Genomic DNA, 25,453 nt, shown 5'->3' with positions numbered 1-25,453 from the left:
GGAAACGGTCACTAGGCTCGAACCCGAGACACACCGAAGATTCGGTATTCTCTTACCTTTATAAAAAAAAAATACCCCGAGGAGTCTCTCCGGTCAAGGAAAAAAGCAAATGGATGAGTCAGCAGTTCGTCAGCAGAGGGCCGGTCATCTGGATTTACCCGAAGACACTTGTCTATGACATCAAGAGCCGTCAGAGAAAATGAGCTTGGGATCGGAGGAAGTTGACCATGACCAATTTGGTAGAAAACTGATACCTAATCGATTGAAGTCAGTCAGTTACAAAAGTTTTCTGGGCATGCGCAAAAGAACTACTGAAACATGTGCATGTGCACGAGCGCACAAAAGCAATTTCTGGAGCAGTATTCTTGGCATGCAAGTTTGAGCGCAGAAAAAACTGAATTGTTTTGCGAGGCCACTGACCCAATTCTCGTAAGGATAAGGAGGTCTCTGGATAAACATCTCCAAGACAGTGCACCCAAGGTTGCAGATATCAGCAGAACGCTCATATGGATTCCTGCGAATAACCTAACAGTGAAATTCCAAGATAAGTTATGTTAGACGAGCTGCGTCCAAATCGGGTATTAGCAGCAAATATGAATAATCAAGATGAATAAACTTATTCGTGTTTGTTTTATCTTTAAATTGTAAAAAGCAACATCTAGATTGCGTATTGTAAATAACTAAGGGTTGTTTATCATCTTAGATTTTAGGATGGATTGGATATTTACTATGGTTGAGTAATGTCTGTATGTCGATTGAATGTATGTAAAAAATATTACAATTCATGAATAGGTCGCACACAAGCAATCCTATAAACTGTCATTCCATTCCCTGGCGCCCATGCATCATACTTTTCTTTATCCTATCCTTGTCCCTCTCCTAACCCCGTAGAATTGGCGCGTCATTTTCAGAACATTTTCCTCCTCAGGATGTCCTGTCATTGCTGAATAAGCAATCGCAAAGCTTGGCCAGAAATCCAACACAACCTGACCCACATGCCTCCTAGAATAGATCACCCTAATGTCTTCAATGCACCACCCATCTATCTTATAAATATGAACAAATACATCTCATTTTGTGAGGCATCGATAGTCCGTTATGCATACTGAACTATGCCTGTTATGACATATAACACCGTCCATCTAGGTCAGTTACTTCATTCAGCATATAATCATACTGGATTATATGTTGAACTTATCAAGCTCAGTTCAACTTGAACATTACGAATTTGTAACACACATATTATAGTTCCTATTGACCACTCGATCAAAATCACGAGCTCACAAAACTCCTAAAAAAAATTTGCGAGATATTTGTGGACAGGTTGACAGTGTGCTGAACATGGACTGCTACCGGAGGATTATGCAGCCTGGGAGGCAGCGCCGGCTGGCTGGCTGGAGGGCCGCCGGCCGAAGGGGGCGCCGGCTAGTTGGAGAGGCGTCAACCGGAGGGGGCGAGCCGAGGAGCGTCAGCTGGAGGGGGTGGCGGGACGCCGGCCGGAGGGATAGCCTGGAGGGGGCGGGCGGCTGGGAGGTACCGATTAGGAGGACGGGAAAAAATAACATTTTGAAAAAACATAATAGTATTGGTGGATAATTACAGGGTGCTTGCGTGGGTACTTTTATTTTTTCTATAGTCAATCTGGAAAAAAAAACTGGTAAAAAATAGCTTATAGACTGTGGTAGAGAAGATGTTAGATTTTGAAAAACAAATTGTATCATCTAACTTTTTATTTTAGCTTCAGCTTTTTAAAATCTAAAGCTAAAATCGTACTGAAAAACAAACTAGAAAACTCCTAGAGAGGCGTGAAAATTGCACTACCTAAGACCAAATTACGCCCTCGACGTGCAGGGTTTTTCGCTGTTTCTTCCAAGGCACAGCCCAGATTTGTCTCTCCGGTAGCGGCAGCACGGATGGACGTGTAATCGCCAAGCTCCTTATGCCGAGAGAAAAAAAGAAAAGAATGGAGGAATATGTTCGTACGAGTGGAAACTTGGAGTATGTGGCTTGGCCAGTGGCCAAACTGACAATCATAAAGGTTCATCAGCCCCAAATCCGGCTTTGACGACCCATCAACAGGAGGCTAAAAACAAATAAACGGTGGAGCAGTTAAGTTGTCCATCCAAATAAGCTTCTCCTGGGCTTCCTTTAGTTGTCATTAAAAAGCAGATAGTAATCTTGTGAATAACAACTGAGAACATATTGGAAACATGTCCAAAGAAACATGAGTTTGATATCGATGGCAGAGCATTGTAGTTTGCTACAACACTACAACAGTATAAGGTTTGCTATACAAATTTGTTCACAACATATCTGACAACTGTAATGATATTTATACAGAGTACAAAGCAACAACTGAAAGCATACTTCTAACACTGAACTGTATTCAGTGAGAAAACCAAAAACTGAACCAGACCACCTAGTCAACAAACACGTTCGAAGTGGTACAGGATCAGGAAAGTTTTCCAGAACATGATGGTGGAACGTTTGTGCGAGTACATATGTCCTTAGTTAAATCATGCTACATCGAACGAAAAGCTCTGCTTGGTCACTGGGCCCGGGGCTTCTCCTCAGCTTTCTTCGGCTGTCAAGTAAAAAAAAAAGATAATAATCTGGTCAATAACAACTGAGAACATAATGAAAATACGTGCAAGGAAATATGGAACATAAAGCAGGCCATGTCCATTAAGCATGTCATTCACAGTAAACACAACAGACTTCAATACAACAGAAGTTTTGTGCAAACAACATTGCAACAAATAATGGGAACACAACGACATCGATTGTTCACTGCACTTGTCTTAGTTTAAAGTTAACAATATTTCAGACAATATTGGGAAAATAACACTTTGCACTCAATAAATTTTAGTTCTAACTGAATTGGCAACAACAGAGGCCCAAAATACACAAGGTATATACAGAGGTCCCCCAAAATGCCCATGGAAGAAAAGATAAATGTACAGTGAATTTCACTTAGTTATTCCAAACAGTTTTGTTAAAGGATCCAAATATGTACAAAATAATTTCATAACAAAGCAATTAAGCGTGCAAAATCCATATAGCATTGGCAGCAAAATCAAAGCCCTAGCACCACAAGTATGAGAAATAATTAGCAGAAATAATATTGTGTGATGTAGAAGAAATCAAAGTATGTGTTCTGTATACACGTATAGTAAAAAAATTGACCATTACAAAAAGGAAAAAAGTCCAGATACATCTCTAAACTATCATTGGAGTCTAATAATTTTCATCTTTAGCTTCAAAACCGTTTAAATTAAGTCAAATACAACCCAAGCAGTGGTATTCATTGTGGGTTTTTTCCACGTAACAAGATTTCATGCTGACATGGTTTCGGTCAATTGATGTGGCATCCTGGCCAACAAAAATACCCCCAGGTCATCTCATTAACCCCACCTGTCACTCCCTCCTACCAAGCCATGGCTATTGCCACGGTTGCATGCCCCGGAGCCACCTTGTTTGTGCCCACCCCTGCATGCACGCCAGCCAAATTGGCCCTCAAGGTCAGCAACGGCAATATATGTGGACAGCGTATATGCCCACATCATCATAAATCCATCATTAATACTGCCATTGGGTCAGATTTGATCTGGTTTAAACAGTTGGAGGACGGGGTATAAACAATTTTGTATTTCAGGGATGAGTCAACATCATAAATCTATGGAAAACTCATGTTCAAGAAATAAACAAAGACCTTATAGTAGGCCAGCAAAGTGAAGAGAAATAACCAGAAGCTCTTTTTTCTCATGGAGATCATAATAACCATTAGCTGGTCTATCTGAACATCTTAGCATAATGAAATAACTAGATTTTTGAAGCCATCCTCTCATTGGTTGGTAGATGCAAGCAAAAAATTGAATAAGATTTTACCATGGTTATCTATAGGGCAAAGAAATTCAGGCTGATCCTACTAGGCCCCAGAAGTTTGAGAGTAGGCCTAAAAACAACATATAGATAGAAATTATAGTTAGGACCTTAAGAACACTATTAAGTCTATAATGAAATGATTAGTTTAGATCCTATCCTGGATGTAAAGATTTTTAAAGAGGCATACAGTAAAATCAAACTATTTTGAGCATTCGAAAAGGATCTACACTAAAATCAAACTATTTTGAAAGCTCGTACTTGTTGCGGTACACATTAACTGTTCCCTCAACGGTAGTTATACTTGAGCAACCTACTAAATAGTCATTCTTTAAGTTTTTGTGGTAATGAAACACTAAGAAATCCCAGCATATTACCCAATTTCTGTCCGCAAACTTTTTTGTAGTAGGCATATGGACTAAAGATTCCAGCCACAAACAAACTGGGTACACATATAAGGCGTTAGGAAAAGTCCAAATCACCCCTTGAACTTTGCCTTGGTCTTCAAATTTCAACCTGATCTATGAAACAAGATATTTTTCACCATAAACTTTATAATAACATTCAAATAACACACTAACCAGTTTTGGAGGGTGGTTTTGCCTACATGGCAGATCTGTATGAGCGGTTTTTTGTCACGTGGGCTGACATGCCACTTAATATTGTGTTTATTCTTCATTTTTGTCAAGTGGTTTTGCCATGCGTTGACTCGGTCATGTCGCTTCCCCATCCTCCAAAGAGAGAATGATAGGTGAGGCTAGGGTATGCGTTGTCACATTTGTGTAGGTGGATGGTGAGCTAGACCAGATCAACCATGTTAGCATGCCCTCATAGCAAAACCGCCCATGCATACCTACCACACAGGCAAAACCACCCTCCAAAACCGGTTAGGGTGTTATTTAAATGGTATTGTAAAGTTTATGGTGAAAAATATCTAGTTTCATAATTCAGCGTGAAATTTGAAGAATGATGTTAGAGGCAAAGTTCAAGGGGGATTTGGATTTTTCTCTAAGGTGTTTGACGAAAGGAAGAGCAGTTGAGCAAACTAAATAAGGGGTGATGGAGGATGGGCCTATGTAATCCAGGACGACAGTGGCAAAGTGATCACAGCAGCAACAGGTCGCATTCCTCACCTGCTTGACGCTTTTAGGCTGAAGTAATGGCATGCATGGCTGGGATTAAAGCAGACATTGATAGAGCTATGGGACATGTGGTGCCTGAAACCGACTCCATGTTGTTGAAGAGTGCACTGGAGACTTCAACATACAACCTGGCTCCAGTTGGAGGTCTGATATGCTAGTTGGAGAGTTCAATTCACCGAGTATATGAAGTGCGATTTCGGTGATACTAGGCATGAGGGAGAAGATGTTAGTCTTGGTGGAGAGGTGGTTCCTAAGAAAGATAACTTTTGATATTTGGGATCACACTACAAAGGGATGGTGATACCAATGAAGATGTTAGTCATAGAATCAAACCGGATAGATGAAATGGCGCTAAGCTTCTAACATACTCTGTGACAAGAGGGTGCCACAAAAGCTAAAAGATAAGTTCTATAGGACGGCAATTCGACCCGTGATGTTGTAGGATGCCGAATATTGGCCAACTAAAAGACGACATGTCCAATAGTTAAGTGTAGCAGAGATACACATGTTGCGATGGATTGGTGGTCATACAGAAAGGATCGGATCTGAAATAATGACATGTGTGATAGAGTAGGGGTAGTGCCAATTGAAAAGAAGCTTGTCCAACATCAGTTAAGATGGTTTGGACTTATTCAACAAAGGCCTCCAGAATCACATGTGCATAGCGGGATACTGAGAAGCGGTGATAATGTGAAGAGAGGCGGGATTCGACCAAACCAAATATGAGAAGAGTCTATGAAGAGAGACTTGAAGGAATAGAATATCTCCAAAGAACTATCCACGGGTAGAAGCACGTGAAAGTTAGCAATCTACATGCTAGAACCACAACTTATGCATAAGTTCTCTGGTAACGTTATTACTTTTATTTTTTACTATTACTAGTGCATTTATTATTATTGTTGTTTTGTATCATCTTTTTAATTGGATCTTAGGGTTTCATCTTTAACCTATCCATCTTGCTTGGAACAAAAGCTTTGTTGTTGTTGTTGTTCGGTTAATTTCTACCCAAGAGGCTATAATAAGGTAGTGCATGCAATAGCAGCGCTGGGATGTTTGCACTAGCTTATTAGCAGCGTTGGGATGCATTACCAGCGTAGAGGATCTGGTGGCCAGCAACATCGCTGAGTCTTTGGTTTAAAGGAAACTATATTCCGTTAAAAAAACATGTATGATGCTAACACGCACAATGTGCACGAATTGTTCTAGCGAGCTTAACGCATCCATCAACAAACGCCCACGCGCGCAAGGTGCTCGACGAAAGAAAAGGCAAGTACAAAAGCAAAAAAAGGGCAAAAGGGCCACCTTGATGCCCGGGAACGACATGCCGAGCTCCTCCTCGGGGATGACAATGGGCCACTTCTCCCCTCCATCGCGGAACATATGCTCGGTGTCGATGAGCCGCCCACGGGCGAGGATCTGGTCCCTGATGCCCTGCGCGGTGACGCCGTCGGCCGCGACGATGGCCTCCTCGGCGCCGTTGAGGTAGGTGACGACGACCCGCGGGGGCGGGAGAGGCTGCTGCGATTTGGGATCCTCTAAGTGAGGCGGGGAGGGGAGGCGGCGGAGCTCGACGGAGCAGGTCGGGTTGGAGTCCTTGGCCTTGCGGCCGTTGCACTGCGCCAGCAGCTCCACCGCCGCTGCCTTCCGCGGGTCCAGTGGGCAGTACTCCACCACCACCTTGGACAGGAACTTGAGCATCTCGTCTCTTCTCTCCGCCGGCGCCGCCGCCGCCTTCCTAGTCGCTCACTCGCCCAAGATTTCGTGGTGGCGCGACACTTCGGGCACTGGGTTGGGTTTCATTCAGTTGGGCTCGGCCCAGGGGCAAACCGAAAACACGTCAGTTGGCTCTAACCTGCGAGGAATTTTCTTATTAGGAAATAGGTATAGAAAAATTTGATATGTGAACTGGACAGGAATGGGAAGGTGCTTCTCGTCCCTGCTTCTTACTATATTTCTGATATTTTTTATTATATATATTAATATATAAATACACAAATATTATATTACGTAAAAAAAATTACTCTTATATATTTTATTTAATCTACTATATTTAACTCATCTTGTATTAATTACTCTTATATATATCAATAAATTATTTATTTATACTATGAACACATAATTAATATATAGAAATAATTAGTTATAATTTAATTTTACATTTCATTAGAGATTTGATCTTTATAAAAAATTTCGTAAAAATAGGGATAGAAGAAAACTTTCGGATAAGCATTCCTGACAAAGATCGGCCACGTTGCCATCCTTAGTTGGCTTGTAGTCTGTGTTACGTTGAAACACGTCACGGGGCTGATATCAGCAATCTCAACCTTCCATCCGCTTAGATCAGATGACGCGTGTGCTCCAATGATATTACACATCCGTCGACCGTCGCACTTAATTTACAAACCACCCATCAATCAGTTATTAACTAGCTAAGTGCTCATACTATGCAACGGAAATACAAGTATTACACGCGATAACATTAAGCTTGGAGAAATTATTCAAATAGTATTTTTATTAATCATTAAGTTGATTATTTATATAATCACGACTACAATAATTAACTAAAATATTATTTCAGTACTACTGGCATGTGTTTTATATCCAAAATCAAAACACACGTATTTTCAACATATACCATCATAACAAAGCTTGATAAAAAGTAAGTAATTAGCATTATATTATAAGTTCTTAAGTATTAACAAATTTACAATAATTTATATTAAAAAAGAGCTAGGAGGATAATAAAATAGATCAACTCCTAACAATAAAAGAAACTACCTAACGGGAAGAAAAAAGCTATGAACAATAAAAGATAAGTGGAGTCATATGCTCTTAAACTTTACCATAAAATAATGTCGCCCAAGTAGTTCCTTACTCATGTCTACCACTAACATTGACAGACGTGAAATAGCCAAACACTAGCTCCTCATCGTCAGTAGAATCTAAAAGAGCAGTATGAGTATAAAGGTACTCGCAAGACTTAATCTATAATAAATATATATAAATAACCCGACTCCAAAAATTATACATTTGGATGATTAGCAAGAAAATGCCACGAGGTTAAGTAGATTCATATGAGAAAGCAATTTTTTGACAAAAATGTGTAAGTATCTATATATGACCACCTATACTCGTTTACCTTGTAATCAGTGACATAAACATATATTTAATTGAAACCATCATAAATATATCTGAGAATAGAACTATCTCAACTACATCCCAACATACCATATCATATCATCCAATATTCATGACTCTACGACCAATACAGATAGATAGAAGTATACTCATGACCGAGAACGCGGTAATTCGAATTGTTTTTACACCCTGCAAGTGGTACATCTTTACTCACACGACTCGAGGACCATTCGTCTCGCATGACCACATGGTCCCGCACAAAGGGATACTCGTGTCGATCTTTCTCATACCCATAACTACCCACTTGCACATGCCCTATAGCACCGGGGTTACCACAAGCGTATCCCGGACACCTCTAGCTCTCTGTCATCTTACTTCTCCTTCTCTTTTTCTCTTGCGCATCATAAGAACGTGCGACAGTCATTAGCATAACGTATGATAATCAGCTTATCTTACCATTAGATTGATATATGGTTAGTACGAAAAGTGCTAAAGAAAACAGCATCGATAGACGGTGCTAAACGATGCAAATAGTCTATAGCATACGGGTTCCTCTCCCAACCTACTTCTAGCAACGCCCACATCTTGTTTCATTTTCATCACTCCTCAACCCATCATTGTTCTCATGGTGAAAGTAATCAAGACCTATCCTCGTGAACGATGGTACGTTCCACCGCTCGACTTCTACCAAAGACATATGCATTGCTAAGCATCTCTTGCCACTTTAAGCTAAGACATTCTCATGATTTACCCAGGCGACAAGGGTGGAGATCATCGATACAAGATAGGGATAAATGTAACAATTAGGCGCTACCTGATTTCCTAACATCAACTAACTCAACATGCATAACATACATAGAGCACGATTTATCAATTAGGCATCATACGATCCAAAATAAGGGGTGCAATATGCTCCGATACTTGCCTTACTGCTCTGGTGCCTGCCTGATACTACCTGTGCAATACTCATAGAATTTCAGACCGCCCTCGGTTGCGCTCGCGTCACACTCGTGTCCTTTGTTCATTAAAGAAGAACGTGTGCAATGATGATCATGAAAAAGATGCAATGAAATATGCCACATGATGCATAACGTTAAGTTAAAAGTGCAAGACATGCTGAAGAATAACGAAGTTTGCAATCTAAACAACTTCAGAAACTCAGACAGAATCCGGAAGTTCCAGGTTCAACTCGGAACCTCCGGGTTCGGAACTTCCAGGTTGACCTCTGGGCATGGTTCCTCGGTTAGCAATTTTTGAATTAACTCGGAAGTTCTAGGTCAAGTTGGAACTTCTGGGTTAGGCCGAAATATCAAAGTTAGCTTTTCGCGTGAGGGCTCTCTGTTTGGCTTTGCTCCATTTATCCCAGAACTTTCAAGCTATACCTTCAGGTGGTCGGATTTTTCGGGTGAGGCTTCGAGCGATGGGGCTCTGTTAAACCAAACTCGAGGTATCTAGAACTTCCGGGTTCTAACCCAGAACCTCTAGGTTAGGCAGACTTGAGCTTCGCAATGATTTTCCTCGGTTGATTTAACTCGCATGTTAAATCTACCCATATAAACATGCATACGTACTATACAAAGGGTTCTATACTCAATTTGCATCCTAAATCTTCACTATTCCTGAGGATAATTCAATGGGGATTTCTCAGGGCTACTTGGAACTTTTAGGTTGAACTCGGAACATCCGAGTTGCTACAGAGAGTATTTTTCGCATGGAAACTTTGGTCCATTCGATTGCATAGCTCACCAATTCAAAGGTACAAGAGCTTTACACTAACTTATAGGTTCTAGACTTCATCTAACAACACAACCACACGATTCCCTGACTCAAACTGATCCAAATCATTTAATTAGCTTCAAACCCCAAGAACACCAAAAGATGTCAAGAACGGCTCCAATCCTTCGGGTATGCGCAAAATACTTGGATGGATGAGAAGTTAATGAGCTAGTGATCTGGGTACCACATACATACATCGGTTTCGCTTCTTGAGGGAGGAATCCGAAAAGAAAGAGAGAGAGCTAGAGAGGGAGGGAAAGCTCCCTACTCTTGGCCAGTTGGAAGGAGAGGGAGCACGCGAGAGAGTGAGGGAGTGGGTGGGGCTGCTGCCCCATTGAGAGATGGGTTGGTTGGCCCACCCATGTGGGCCCTATTTGCTAGAGAGACAAGATGTTTCTAATACAAGTTTCGATGCTTTCTCTCTTGAATTTTTTTCTCATCCTATTAACTCAAAACGAAGCGTTCTAGTGCTCTAGAACAAAATGGCTCAAAATTAAGCATGACGCCTATGAAGTATAATTATGCTTAATTACATAATCACGGGTTTTGAGATGTGACACAAGCACAAACTTAAGTTATAAAAATGTGGATGCGTTATGCGAGTGCAGTTGAACGAATACATCGGGAGTGATGTCATAGTTTAATTTTAAATGTAATCCGAAAAAGAATGAGGAGATTATCCATTAATTTTACTTCTAATTATGTATTTGTTTTTTATTATTTAAACGAGTCACATATTTGTATCCGATAACAAGACAAAGAGACTAGAGGATAAGGATAGATGACAAAAGTAGATAAATTATTTAAATTAGAGGTTTTTATTAGATGTGAGGAGAAAAGAGGAAAAGTTGACACGAGAACCAACTCATATTATATATATATATATAAAATATAACGATCCTCCCTTTTTTCTATATCTATATCCCCAAATTATAGGATTAAACCCTCTAATCACTGCTTTAACCCTTAACCCCTTAATCACGAGATTAATCATGGGTTCCCGCACGGCCGCCCCCTCCTTGCCCAGCGACGTCCCGTCTGCCGCGGACGCCCTTCCCCGCACCTCCTCCGCGCCGCCCGTTCGGAGGGTGCACCGGCGCGTGCGATTGCGAGCCGCCCCGCCTGCCCGGGAGCGCAAGCGTGCACCGCCGTCCTCAGCCCGCTGGCTTATGTTGTTGGAGACGACCGAAGCGGACTGAATGGCGTCGACGATGGTCGAGCCCCCATCTAATCACCTGCGCCATCATTTCCCCACAATTGCCATGCCACACGCGGCACACCGCACCAGCACGCACGTCCCGGCCGGCTGACACGCCCAGGGCGTCCTGCCCGTGGCACGTGACCCTGTCTCGCTCTCTGGTTTCGTCCTCGACACCCGTACCCGTGCAATTTGCTAACCTCGCAGAAACTAACACTTCACTGATCGATGAGTCAGTTCTCTCAGCTTGCAATGTATGGTGTCACAGGGTAATATGAAACGGGACAGGTGAATGCTCCATTTACGGTGTATTTGGTTAAACATAAGGTTAGATAAGATAGGATCATTTTTTTTAAAGGGATAAGACTTTTCTGTTTAATTGGATGATATGATGAGCCAGTTTTCTGTTTAGTGAGATGATAGGATGAGTTGAGTTAATTATGTACATTCATATTTATATGCATTACATAAGCGTTTGGATGATTTTTTTTATATTTCAATTTGTTTGAATTAAAAAGAGAATATCACATGAAATGATAAAAATACATATACATAAAGCATTACAAAGAAACTCACTTTTTCAACAAATAACTTAGGATTGCAAATAATTTTAGAAATTATTACACCACGTGAGAGGAATATTAGTGATTTTTCTAGATTTTTAGGAATTTCCTTGAGGTCTTAAAATTAAAATTGCTAATATTCTCTGGAGGTGGATGATCCATCCAATCTGAGTCCTCCAATCAAATATCATCCCATCTAACCTCATACACCGAGCCAAAAACATCCTTAGCTACATATATAGTACTCGGAGTCTCGGACGACGGCCATGAGAGGTTATACTGTTCGATAGTGTGTTGCCACAATCTCTACACGGCAGGATCTTCCAATAGCAAGATTCATGGAGTAGATGCAGTAAGAAGAAGAGAAAAATTCTTATTTATTATCAAAAGATAATTAAGGTGATTCCTATTTACTATTGTACAAAGTGAATTTCCTTATTTGCTATTGCTACTAATTTTTTATTTTTCGCCATTTGTCATTCATTTGACCTATAAAAAAGATGTATTTATCCTTAGAGAGGAAGTATCCACTGCAGTCCAACACCACCTTGTTATTTTTATATCTATTTTTCTATAAAAAGAAACACAACAAATAAGCACACTAAAATTATCTACACAAATTTTTTCTACAACTTTGATATTCACACGATAATTAATATTGTATTTTGCTATACCTAATCATAGTCACAAATGTAACCATGCAGCTCCACTAATGATCGGTAAACAATACGACTTCAGAAATTCATATCTCATAATGTAGTCATCCAAATTTAGCATTTAAAAACCCTATGAAACCATAAAGAAATTTTCTACAACTCTATAGTACATCACATTTTACTCTAAAAAGCTCTAAACTTTGATTAGCTATAGATGGCTGCACCTGAGCCACCGTCCTATTTCCCAAAGGTAAATATATCTTTTCTATGGATTAAATGACAACGATGGCGTAGAAAGGAATAAAAAATAGAAGCAATGATAAATAAAAAAGTCCATTTCATAAAATAGCAGATAGAAAAATTACCTTATCTTTCGATGGCAAATAATAATTTTTCTCTAAGAAGAAAGGATCCAAAGTTATAAATTTTGAGGGAAACCAAGGACAAGAATAAGGTCTTATTTGTTTTCTGCTTCTGCTACTGCCAGAAGTCAGAAGCCAGAAGCCAAAATAAATAAGGTTCTGGAGAAGTTAGAAGTTTGCTTCTGAGTAAAATGAACTAAAACTGAGAAGCTCGCCGAGAGACGTTTTTCTGATAAGCTATATGATAGAAGTTAAAAATTTATTGTAAAAGACAATATGCTATTTCAAAAACAACTTTTTAGATAAGTCAAAAGCATAGCTTTTCAGAAAAATTCAATAACAACAAACAAACAAATCATAAGTTACAGATGGCAGCCACATAGGCACAAGAGTTAAAATGTCCTGCTCCTCAAAGTTAAATGTGTTTTTTTATAGATTAAATTATGACGATGATGTAGAAGAAAATAAAAATTAAAAACAGTAACAAATAAAAAATCAATTTCATAAAATAACAAATAGAAAATTATCTTACCTTTCGATCATAAATAATGAGTTTTCTTGAGAAGAAAGGATTCAAAGTTATAAATTTCGAGAAAAATCAGGGACAAGAATAAATTACAGATGGCAGCCAGGCACAAGAGTTAAAACCGTTGCTTTCTTGCCGCGCGTTACTCGCGAAAAGCAGCCGTACGATCGGGACTTCCCGTCCAGTTCCAGCATGCTGGTGCAGTGCAGGCCGGTTGCGTGTCCCATGTTGGTTTATTTCAGCCGTCCAAAACGCATCTTAATTTACAGATCTCGAGGAGGCTCTGTGTGTTTGACTCAGGAAGTGAGCGCCTGGAAGCGCCAGTGGCTCGGTCTCAATGTCCAAAACGCATGCACGGACCAAAAACTGGAACATCACTCACGGCAGCGAACAAGGGGAAACAAACGAATCCTAAAACTGTAGTACGAGTAGCTTCTTAACAAGACGTGTGACTGAATTCACTAATACTCGTACCACTTACTACTACGCAAGGCAACAAAAATAGTATTAGGTCAACTTCAACGAATTCGGTAAAACCGCAAATTTCAGTGCTACAGTACTCACTGTAGCCCTTGTATCGACCCCCAACGGAGCCGGAATCCAGTGGTACAGAAATGCGGTGGCGTTAAAAGGAGAAGAGAGGGGCGGCTTCTTTGCGGACGAAACAGAGGAGCCGCAACATAGTACGCGGAACTCGTCCTCGAGGCGCACCATCTTTGCCCGCCTCCTCCACGGCAGCGTCGCCACGCCGTACACACGACACCTTCAGCTCAGGTGCTCCATCCAGCTAGATGTTCGGGGTCATCGGGAGGAGGGGGATTGCTACTCGTTCCTCACCTCGGCCAGGGCAGCTTCACGGTGCCGGAGATCTTTCGAATGGGTTGCAGCACGACCTCCTCCGCGCCGCGGCCGACGGCAAGCTCAAGTCGGTGACGGGCTGCGCAACCTCGCGTGGCTCGAGGCCTTCAACGCGGCGGGGTTCGGGCTCCCCAGTTCCATCCCAGCTTGGCTCGACGCAAGGCTCGCACCCACCTTCCAGTCCCTCGACATCTTCGCCTGCGCCGTCTCGGGGTAGATCCCCGCCTCGGCGCTCGCTGGCCTCGGCAACCTCACCACCCTCAACCTCGCGGGGAACCTACTGTTGGGGTAGCTCCCGGCCACCGCGCTCGCAGGGCTCACGCGGTCTGGTTGCTCCCTCCTACCCGAGAACGCATGCAATAGATACTTGGGGAAGGGATGAGGGAGGGAGGAGCAGGGATGAGGGAGGGAGGCGGCGGTGGTTGGAGGAGAGGTGGGAGTGGACGGTTAACCGAAAAAAATATAGGAGAGAAGATAGGATTAATGTACAGAGTATCTGTTGGGGATGGTTGGAAATAATAATCCTGTAATAGTGATAATGTATACTGCAATAGTGTTATAGAGTGCGGAATTTTAAGGTAGCTGTTGGAGTTAGCCTTATAGTGCCAACACAGAAATTTACGCAGACGAGTCAGTAACTCGGTATCATGGCCACACGAGCATGGTGCCTTGTTCGGTACGATCCAGAATAATAACATACGGAAGAAAAACTTTAAAAATATATATTTAACAAAATATATTTTTTTTAAAAATATGACTCTTATGGATGTAATTGAATATTAAGACTATTTTGAAAATCAATCTATACGTCATCGCACACAAATACTTACAATTTGAGAAAGAAACTTAAATCTAAAGAGATAGTCATCGGGTGAATACAACTCTTCAAATTGATGATTTAGATAAAAGAGAACTCAAGACTAATTCTGAATTTGAATTTTATGTCTTTAACAATAAGAAGAATAACTTTAATAAGGTGAAAATTTTCAGATTTCAAACAAAAACAAAAATTGCAATGTAAATCGAGAAACTTGCAAACCAGGAAGGGAACCAATAGAGAGAACTAGAATGTGATGAACACAAACACAACAGAAAATATAAATTTCATTTCTTGTAGAGTAACGCCCTATTTTCGGAGGATTATCAAGTGTTTTTACATACATCTAATACATAAGCTAAGCACTCCTCTCTCCCTCTCCTAAAACCCTAGCACACAACTCTAAAATGATGGTTCAAATGGCTCAAGTAGCCATCCCGCTCTATTTATAGCCTAGGTTTCTTAACCCGTAAGTTTACTATATTGTTCTCAAAATATTCATCTCTTCCAATACACTCTTACCTACCATCATAACTTAGCTTTGTCTCGACATAAGCTTTACGATGATGTCACATGTACTTCACACTTCCCCACAATTTTGAGGTCAAACCACGAACCTATCTCGCACGCTGCTCAAAACGTGACTCACCGCCACTTTCATAAACCTTAAGCAAACGATCCAATGTCGACTCGTATACTTCGTCTTGCAATCTCAACAGCCAGCAAGTCTCTTCTGCTCCTGATCCCTCGAACTACATTGTCACTTGCATCGGCATCCCTTTCGCTTGACTTTGTCAATATGCTATCTTCTTCCGCCTTCTCACGCTTTGCTCGAACTCCACATGTACAGTTATGGTTATCCTTGACTCCATTCGACCTCCTTGATCGTCCGACATCAAGCACCCCGTTTGGCCCCAATAATCCTACTATCGACCGTTAAGTTACATCTATCACCGCACATGACTAGAAAAGCATAAATATGTCTCCAACTTCATCTCAAGTTAGTTAAAAATTAGAATTCTCAATGTCGAGAGTTAATTCCTGACAATGATTATGGGTTGTACTGGTCAATAGGTGCATGAACGACTCTTGCGGTGTGCGTGTGTTTGTGATGAACTAAAGAACACGGGGGTTATTCAAGTTCAGGCATTTTGAAGGATAACAGCCCTACGTCATGTGTATTTTATCATCAATATTTGTGAACTAGTTATCCATCCCTCCCCTTATAAACCGAGTCCTCCTCTCTCTATATACCAAAGAGAATGAGACCTTACAAGTGAGCCCTTTTCTGGTGACCCACACCTTAGCTCAACCTCCCACCCCTAGGCTATTTAAAATGGGTGGCGCACGTGCCCCCTTTTGTTCTGAGGAAGCAGCTAAGATCATCCCATCCGCTAGACATCTCCACACCTACATCACCCCGGTCAGCCGTGCGCTTGTGAAGCAGTCTGACATGCTTGTGAGTCCGTCCCGTGACGTTTAATGCTATGGGATGGGGCATGGTACCATTGCTCCGACCACGACCTGCCCACTGGGAGGAGTGACTAGGGAAGGAAAACACTTGAGTGGAATGCATTTAATGAGAATAGACTGGTTTGATGTGTACATGTCTTGCAACCAGCACAGGCTAGTCATGAGAATCCCTAATGTGGTAAGGATATTGGCCGCGAAGATACAAACTGGTCGCACGGTGGGACCCTAGCCTGAAAAAAATATTCTGCTAACTAGTATTAGCTGGTGTAGGCCCTCAGAAGAGGGGACCCTCGTATTCTATACAACGGCAGTAGCCCACAAGCTCCCTCGTGGATATGGTGGTTTGAGTGGTTCACCACATGATTGCAAATGGACCTGGTCGCACCACCTGGGCCCTAGATCAACACGAGTCCACCCAGGGAGTGGCCATCAACGCAGTCCACTTTTGTGGTGGGCCCACAAAATTGCATCCCAAGGGAAGGTTTTAAACTTTGAGGGAGAGAGGGGGGGACATCATCCGAGAGAGAGACATTGATCTCCGTCGGACCTGAGGGAATTTTGGCCCCCAAAGTATGGCCTTTTGAATTTTGAGACGGTTGAGCTCCGCGTAACGGTTGGGATATCGTGTTGGCCCTATAAATTGGAAAGCCAACACTTGCTCATGAATCCTTTCGCCATCCCCTACCGCATCCAAGCCCTTGCACTCAGAGCCCATCGTCTCCATCTGCACTCGTGTTCCCGCAACCACCCCAGCCGCTCCCAATGTCACCGCACAATGGTAAAGAGCTAAACTTTCCCAAGTCCAAGTAAGCTGAAATAGATGTACGACAACTGTCTGCTCCCTCGCCGCCTTTCTTCGGGGTACTGTCCGGGGGAGGACGTGCCTGCTCCCCGCAAGGCGGAGATCATGACGTTTGCCACTTTTTTTTGGCCGGCCTTGTGCTGTCCTTTTCTAAATTCTTCATCATCACCATCTCCTTTTACGATATCTACCACCTTCACCGCAATCCCAATTCCATCATCATGTCTAGCGTCTTTGCTCATATGTGCGATAATTTCATTGGGGTCGAGCCATGTCTCGATCTCTTCAGGTATTTTTTACACGGACAAGTTGCAGATCGGGCCAGCCATCGGGAGCTACGAATTCCACCTTCGCAATAGCATCACGGACTCCTACCTTGAGATGGGCCTTAAGTCGTCGTGGTTGAGCTGGAGCGAAGAATGATTCTATCTCAAGATGGAGTATTCCTTGGACAACATCTGTGTGCCGAACAGACTGACAAAGGTCTTTAAGATCTAGGGGAACTCCCCCGTAACAACTCCGGAGCTGTTGAGCTTCGCAGCCTAGGTCAAAAACCCCACGAATGCCAGGTTGACCGAGACATCATCAAGCATCAGTTGTGCCCTTTACGGAAAAGAGCACATCCGACATATATGTATACTGGGAGTGACGACATCACCAGGGAGAGCTCTCTAGGTACCATTGCAATCACTTCCATGGTACTCTTTGTTTATTCGTGCGGTGTCTTAAGTATCCCTCTTATCCAGTTCTCTCTAACGAGTCCGTTGAGACGCGGGTCAAATTCCTCATGGCGGCAGCCCTAAGGAAGGATGGCCCGTCACGAGACGCTCCTCCACTGTGCAACCTCTCTCCGTCGGATAGGGCTCGACTTTGATTGGTACGTTTGACCTTTTCTCAGAACTTCGATCTTTAAGTCTTCTTCTGGGTGAGGGTTTCATGGTTTGCGTCGCCGCATGGTACTTCTGAGGATGATGCCTTGTGTTCGATAATCGATGAGATCACGGACACCACTCGAGAAGTTGATCTTGCTGCCAACATGCCTTCTCCACCGCCCAACGCGACTCCGGGCGGCCACCCATCTGGTCGTGATGGCGACCAGACTGCTCAGGGTCGGGTAGCTGTCGTGGGCAGTGGTTCTATGAGTGGCGCCGGTCTACAGAGGGTCCACCAGCATCGCCCCGACCAGACTCGCCCTAACCAGGCATGCTTCGACAAGTCACACTCTGACCAGTCTCGTTCCAACTAGACCGGGAGCGGTCACGCTGCGATTTTCCCAACATTGATGCAAGGGGGGACGAGACCAGTGGAGGCCCCATCTACTGCAGAGGCATCCAAACATGCTCGCGGGGCGCCAAGCTTCGGTGGCTTAACTGCTGGACTGTTCTCCCCGACCAGCTGACGCAGTGGCTTTACAAGGTCCAGGCTTGTGCTCAGCACTCCGCCACCACGGTAAGGTTTCCCGTTAGGCGTAGATAACTCAAGTTTTATTTGTTTTCCTGATTTCATAAATCTATTATCGCCATAGGTCATCGACCTCGCCCACCTCCACCAGTACCTCAGCAACATGTTTCGGCCCCCAGCTTGTAGGAGCTTTGACCTCAGGAGCATTGATCGCGGCTCTCGCGCTTGCTAAGCCAGTCATGGAGGCTGTTTCGGCCTCCAACCTGCTCTCCCATGCCACCCGCTTCCCGGCCTTTATCTGCAAGTTGATTGATGATAAGGAAGCGGTGGCCAGTAGGTGCACTGAACTAGAGATGCAACTGGCCTAAGAAAAGGAGGTGCAGCTCATGCTCCAGCAGAAGTGTGATGAGCTCCAACGATAAAAAGCCATGCTCACCGCCGAACACACCCTGCTCAGGGAGGATGAGAGCACCACTCGTAGCATTCTCTAAGATGTTTTTAAGGCATTCAAGGAGCCCCTGAGGAGCCTTGAGCTGTAGATCATTGAGTCGAAGGACCTGCGCACAACCCAGGTATGGGCCTATGCCACCAAGGTTCTCTTGGAAAAGTATTCCAATCTCCCAGATATTCTGGCGGTGAGGTGTGCCGAGGATGTTACGCAGGCGGTGAGGGATGAGGTGGGGTACGTCCTCTAGTGCGATCCGCGATCCCAACTTCAACCTCAACCTCATTCGGGAGGGGGTTGTGGTAGCCGAGCCCGTAGCCGAGGAGAGACTGCACGAGGAGTGCCAAAGGGCGGTATACTATGTGGGATCCATCTCCGGTTGGAGGCCACCGAGGAGTAAATATTAACCTATAATTTAGGTTATGTATTATATTTGGGTGAAACTTTTTTATTTCTCTGATGAATTTGTTGTTGCCGCCCTGGTCAGAGAAGCCCTGAAATGACTAAAAATCCCTCCCGCTCCAAGCCCCCAACCTCACCTACTGACAACGCTCGCGACCAGTGCCGGCTAGAAGAGGCATGGCCAGAACTGATCAACCCACTTCCTCACCCCAAACTCCTGACAATGCTTATTGAAGATTCTGTTGACCAGCGTATTCGGGAAGCGGTTGTCGAGTGTGAGCTGGGATTTGCGGTCGAGCAAGAGAACTTACATGGTGATCTTTGAGGTGCGTCGGTCCTACCACCACCTAGCCACATGTTAGTCCTAGGCTAGCCGGGTTAGACCCAATCAGCTGGCTTCTGTGTGATATGCGTCTTGTTTTATCGACCAGCTTGCCGGGAGGAGTTGCTCGTGGCGCGGAGAGACCTGGAGCAAATGGCCAGGGAGCGACCAGCGACGAGAATATTTCTATGATAGTCTCAGCCGAGCTTTTACACCTTTTGACTTGCTGCTACGGTCCGCCGGTGTTCAGGTTTGCCCAACACCTGGAGGCACCATGACTGGTCACGTTCACTGATTTTTTTGGCGGTCTCCGAGGAGGCGGACAGACTACACGTGATGGTGGGCGACCATTTGCAAGATGTTGGAGCCACCGGCGCGTGTCTTGCCCTAGCCTGTGTCCACGAGCACATTTCGGATACAGACATCATCCTGATAGTCTCTGAAGGCTTTGCGGTGCCACGAAGACCACCGAGGAGCTCCATGAATTCGCAAACTCATATCCGCCCGCTGTTCGCTCCCATCTTTAGTCTGCTTGGTTTGATCCACTGCCATATGTTTTTTTCGCGTGTACTGAGTAGAGTATTTTGATCTAGTCCCCAGGAGCTGCCCGGATGGTCGCTTCGTAATGAAAGGACCAGTCTTTGTGTAAAATTTTTCTGTGTTCGAATGGCGGGTAGGTTCGTGGTGCTCCTAGCGAGGTTCCTGGAGCTTAGGATGACCCTTTACACGATGAGCCCTTCAGGAGCGACTAGCACTTGACCCGAATTAGGACTCGTGGCCCCGTGGTCGTCATCCCCTGGATGCCCAAACCTTTGATACTGCGCGAGTAGCAATGTTGAATCCCACTCCAATAATATGATCGTTTAGGTAGAACCAAACCTGTAGGCTGCACAAAAACAGACTATAGATCCTAAAAGCTCTAGCCCCTGACTGTCTGGTCAACCAAAAAATGGTTGACCAGGCAGTCAAGCCTATGAATCAGAAAAACATACAAGCCAAGTTCCACACTCGTCCGGAACATCCTAATAAATAGAAAATTAGGCTCATCTTCGAGCAGCCTTACACATAGGACCCATGTTCTGCAAGTTTGTGTAACTTGTGGCCGACCTCTAGCTACATCGACCATGCTAGGTCAGGAAAAACATGTCACTTTGTAGGACCCTTCACCCTTGTGGAAGAGCTTGTCATGATCTGCCCTATTCCTAGACTCGTCTGAGGTCGAGGTCGCCTATGACCAGTGTCTGCTTTCACACCCTGTGATCATGGTAGAGCTTGAAGCTCTATTGGTATCGGGCTGCCCAAATTTTAAGCACGTTCGTGGGACTCTTCGCTCAGGTTTGTATTGTCCTCTCGCCGCGCTTCCTGCTCGTCACATGAGTAGTTGGTCGTACGAGGCGATGTGTGTTCTCTGACTGACGAACTGAGCCCCGTTTGTTTGTAATTATACGGTTTGGACAACCAAATTGTACTACCACTGCTCGTATGAACTTAATTGGTGCAGTGTTGGAGAATTCATGACAACCTTGGTCTCGATCCTCTTAGTGAACTTGCCTACTTCCACAAATAGGAATTCAAAACCGCATGTGGCCTTTAGGGAACGGTCCCATGATAACGAGCCCCCAGACAGTGCAAGAATAAGAGAGTGGTACGGTTTGCTATGCTTAGGCTGATAATTTGTCATATCGGTCATGGTTGTGACATGACCCACACCGTTTCACAGGCTCGTGAGCATCTTGAAGCGTCCTAGGCCAATAGAATACTTATCGAAATGCTTTCCCGACTAGAATGTGATATGAAGCGCGTCCACCACATATGCCTCCGAGTATGTCGGGGAACACTGTGCTCTCCCCTTCCTAGTCGATGTATTTCAATAAAAGGTCGTTGCTCCTTTAACGGTAGAGGTATGCCCTACCCAGGAGTACTTGTGGTCCGGCCACGTGACCCTTTGTGCAGACCCATCATCATCAGGGGCTGCTTGATTCTGAAGGTAGTCCAAGATCTGATCCATTCAGACCATACTCGAATCGAGCAGGGCGACAACATGATGGCAACCTGAGCTGGACAGCACCGAAGGAGGTGTTGCCTCTGGTGTTCCATTTCCAAGCAGAGCAACCCTTCCACGTTGGTCCAAGACTGCAGTGGGTGGTCGTGTGAATCTTTTTTCAAAGACTCTAACCGAGACACGGGCGTAAGAAGAGGTTAGACAGACCAACTCATCGGCTATGAAGTTGTCCTTGCTAGGGACATGCTAGACTTCAAAACCAAAGGAGCGTGGCTCTAGCTTTCGCACTTTGGAGATATATGTCGCCAGCGTCTGGTCAAAGCATAGGAAACCCTCCGCACCCCATTTACAGCTAGTAATGAGTCCCTCATCGCTAGTGGGCGTCTTACCCCTCTTGCGGATGCTGCTCGTATTCCAGATAAGAGGCTCTCATACTCCGTAACATTGTTTGGTGGTCTAAAAATTTAATTGAAATGTGTTCCTGAAGGTATCATAACCGTGTGGGGTTGAGATCGCTCCAGCCCTAGTCCAATCAACATGCACGGCCTATCGACATGTGTGGTCCTATGCCTGTTTGTCTCTGGTCGTAGAAAATCCTCACCGCTTGATGACCAATATTGCTCCCACGACCTGTGCGGGTAGCTGCAAATAGGGCAACAACTCCTTGTCTGGTCGAGGAGTGATCAGTACAGGAGGGGAAAAAAGGAGCCACCTATTGAGATCCTGGAAGGCTGCCCCCATTCCTAGTCTATGCTGGAAGTTCTTTCTATTAGAAATTTGAAGAGTAGAAGACCCTTTTTCCTATCATCGAGATGATCCGACCCAAAAGACCACACACCCGATTAGTTTCAGGGTACCCTCTTACCTTCTTGGGAATTTTGCCTGGCTGATGGCTCCGGATCATGCTTTAGAGGTCACATTGGCGTAATGAGTTGCATAGGTCAGAGGGTTGGCTGTCCCGATACGCGTGAGGGTCTCCGAGCGCTCCTCGTTACCAAGGGAGGATTGGATCTTTCCTATCGTGGGGCCTGTCGTGGTTCTTGGCGATCGCGACCATCACCAGTCCTACCGACGAACGTGGTGCTTGCCACCGCAGTTTTGCGTCAGACGGTCTCAACCAGGACGACGAGGTCACGCAAGCATGACGCTAATGGCGAACCCCCCAGTACTACTACCAGTGGGCGACTAGGAAGTATTCACATGGTCCGCAGACTCTATGCAAGCGTCATGGCCTCATAGTCGAGCTGCGGAGCACAGAGTGGTGTCATGTCGCGAAGGGGGAGCCCCCAGCATTCGTGCAGCATAACGACCCTGGTGATGACGATGCCAAAGTACGCATCCTCTACGGCAGTTCCTCCGAACGACGCTGTGGTGGTTGGGGCTGTGTCATAGCGTCCCTGTGTCTAGCGTCAGTCTAGTTCCCATGGGTCCGTGGCTTGGGGATTATCATTGGCACACGGAATACGGAAGCCTTCGCTTCCCCCCGTTACATGACCTGTCATGCAAACTTCCTGTTGAGCCTCAGAGCCTTCAGACTCCGATTCGGTGTCCCATACCTTGGGCATACCAGGCTCATTTGGGTCGTACCCCATGATGAACACCTCGCGGTGACCGGAGTCCTCAAAATAAGACTCAGCGGTTACTGTGGATCCAACCATGGGTATTCCAATCTAATCTCCAACACTTACCGAAACGTAGAAACATGCCTGCTACCTTGCGCGCCAACTGTTGAGGGTTAATTTCTGACAATGATTCCAAGGTGTACCGGTTGATGGGCGCGTGAATGACGCTTGCAGTGTGCGTGTGTTTGTGATGAACTAAAGAACACATGAGTTATCCAGGTTTAGACCTCCAGAAGGATAACAACTCTACATTCTGTGTATTTTGTTATCAGTATTTGTGAACATGTTATCCATCCCTCCCCTTACAAACTGAGTCTCCCTCTCTTTATATACTAGACAGAAGGAGATCTTACAAGTGGGTCATTTTCTGCTAACCCATATCTTAGCTAAACCTTTCACCCCTAGGCTATTTAAAATGGGCGGCGCACATACCCCTTTTTATTCTGCTGAAGCAGCTGGGCCCATTCCATCCGCTGGACACCTCCACGCCTACGTCAGCCCGATCAGCTAGCATGCCCCATCCATCATCGGTCTCGTATGCACACCTGTTAAGCAGTCTGACACGCCTGCGAGCCTGTCCCGTAATGTTTAACTCTACGGGAGAGGGCACGACACCACTGCATCGGCCATGACCTGTCCACTAGGGAGAAGTGACTAAGGAAGAAAAACACTTGAATGGAATGTATTTAATAAAAATAGGCTGGTTTGATGTGTACCTATCCCGCGACCAGCGAAGGCTAGTCGCGGGAATCTCTTATGTGGTAAGGATTTTGGTCGCGAAGATGCAGACTGGTCGCGCGGTTGGACTCTAATATGGAAAAGAATCTTCTACCAACTGGTATTAGACGGTGTGGGTTCTCAGAACATGGGACCTCCGTATTCTATACACCGAGACTTAATTTAAAGAACATCCTAGAAAAATCGTGAACACTGGATGATCCGGTGTACACTCCTGAGCACCGAACCATCCAACACTTTAATTCTAATTCCAGTAAAAACTTCCTCGAAAATCCTCCGATGAAATATCTGGTGTACACTCCTCTATTGCCGGACCATCTGGTGAGTACAAATGCAATAGCCTCCCCATTTTGCAAACTCTCTAGAACAATTGCTCCGGTAAACTCTCCAGTGAGCACATCTGCAATCGTCTGACCATCCGACGTTTACATATTCACCAGACAAGTTTTGCAACGTCTTTAGAAATATTAGTCCAGCGTGCACTATTGACCATCGCCGGACCATCCGGTGTTGCAATGGATTTCGTCTTATGAGTCAAAGCCCTCCGACGTGAAATCTTCCTGAGTGCCGTACCATCCAGCGTGTATAAATTTTCCAGTGCCGGATCATCCGACAAGTGTAAATTTTGCTAACTTAGAGACAAAAACACCAATTCTATTTTTTTGCAACTTTAATTAGTTATAATCATAATTATAATACGTATACATGCTTGTACAATCCTAAAATCACAAAATCATATCAACAGCCTTTTTAATCAATCATCACAGATAAATTAAAACACATTTTAACTTAACTTTCACGTATTCCTTTTTTGTTAAAGAATAAGAAACAAAGTTAAGTCAAAGGCCATATCACCAGCTGCAAGGGATTCGAGGACATGGAGATGGAATCCGGCACCGGCACAGGCGCATAGAGCACAGGTGCACAGCATACAGCTAGCCGGTCCACTGGCCCGCTCCTGCCAAAGAACGGGCGCCCTGTGCCGTGCCTTGCCTCGAATCGCGGGCGCGCGCGCGCCTCGGGGCCCCTGACGGGCCGGCCCCTCCGTTCTCGCCGACACTGGCAGGTGCATCCCCCCCGCGCGCGCGGAGGAGGAGGGGCGGGCGGCAGTGCGGCACCCGTCGGGCCGTCGGGGACGGATGGCCAGGATGCGTGTTCCACGGGAGAACCGCGCTTGGGCTCGGCTTTCCTCGCATCGCCCACGGGTCGCGGGCGTGTGTTCCACCGACGAACCGCGCTCGGGGCGGCCAGCGCGGTTGCCCAGCACGGTGGGCAAGATACGAACGCCCCAGTCGGAGTCCACTGCGTGCCTGCGTGCCTGCAAGCTT

At 44.7% G+C, this 25,453-nt stretch overlaps 1 protein-coding gene across 2 annotated transcripts; it reads right to left on the bottom strand.

The window, feature by feature from the left end:
* Positions 1-2,202: 2,202 nt before the first annotated feature.
* On the bottom strand, positions 2,203-6,853 carry LOC133919890 (uncharacterized). 2 transcript variants are annotated; one of them, XM_062364438.1, is made up of 3 exons: positions 6,327-6,853; positions 3,415-3,489; positions 2,203-2,584 (listed from the first exon to the last, which is right to left on the bottom strand). In XM_062364438.1, exons 1-2 carry the CDS (start codon positions 6,720-6,722, stop codon positions 3,442-3,444), a joined length of 444 nt encoding a protein of 147 aa, XP_062220422.1. In that variant the 5' UTR covers positions 6,723-6,853; the 3' UTR covers positions 2,203-2,584; positions 3,415-3,441. The 2 variants fall into 2 exon arrangements, with proteins under 2 accessions (XP_062220422.1, XP_062220423.1); XM_062364439.1 differs by lacking the exon at positions 3,415-3,489 and having other exon boundaries at positions 6,327-6,849.
* Positions 6,854-25,453: the final 18,600 nt, after the last annotated feature.

The sequence above is a fragment of the Phragmites australis genome, chromosome 5 (assembly GCF_958298935.1).
Source record: "Phragmites australis chromosome 5, lpPhrAust1.1, whole genome shotgun sequence".
In the NCBI taxonomy this organism is placed as follows: Eukaryota; Viridiplantae; Streptophyta; class Magnoliopsida; order Poales; family Poaceae; genus Phragmites; species Phragmites australis.
Note: the sequence above shows the minus strand (reverse complement) of the source record. Positions and strands in the feature narration are given on the sequence as shown.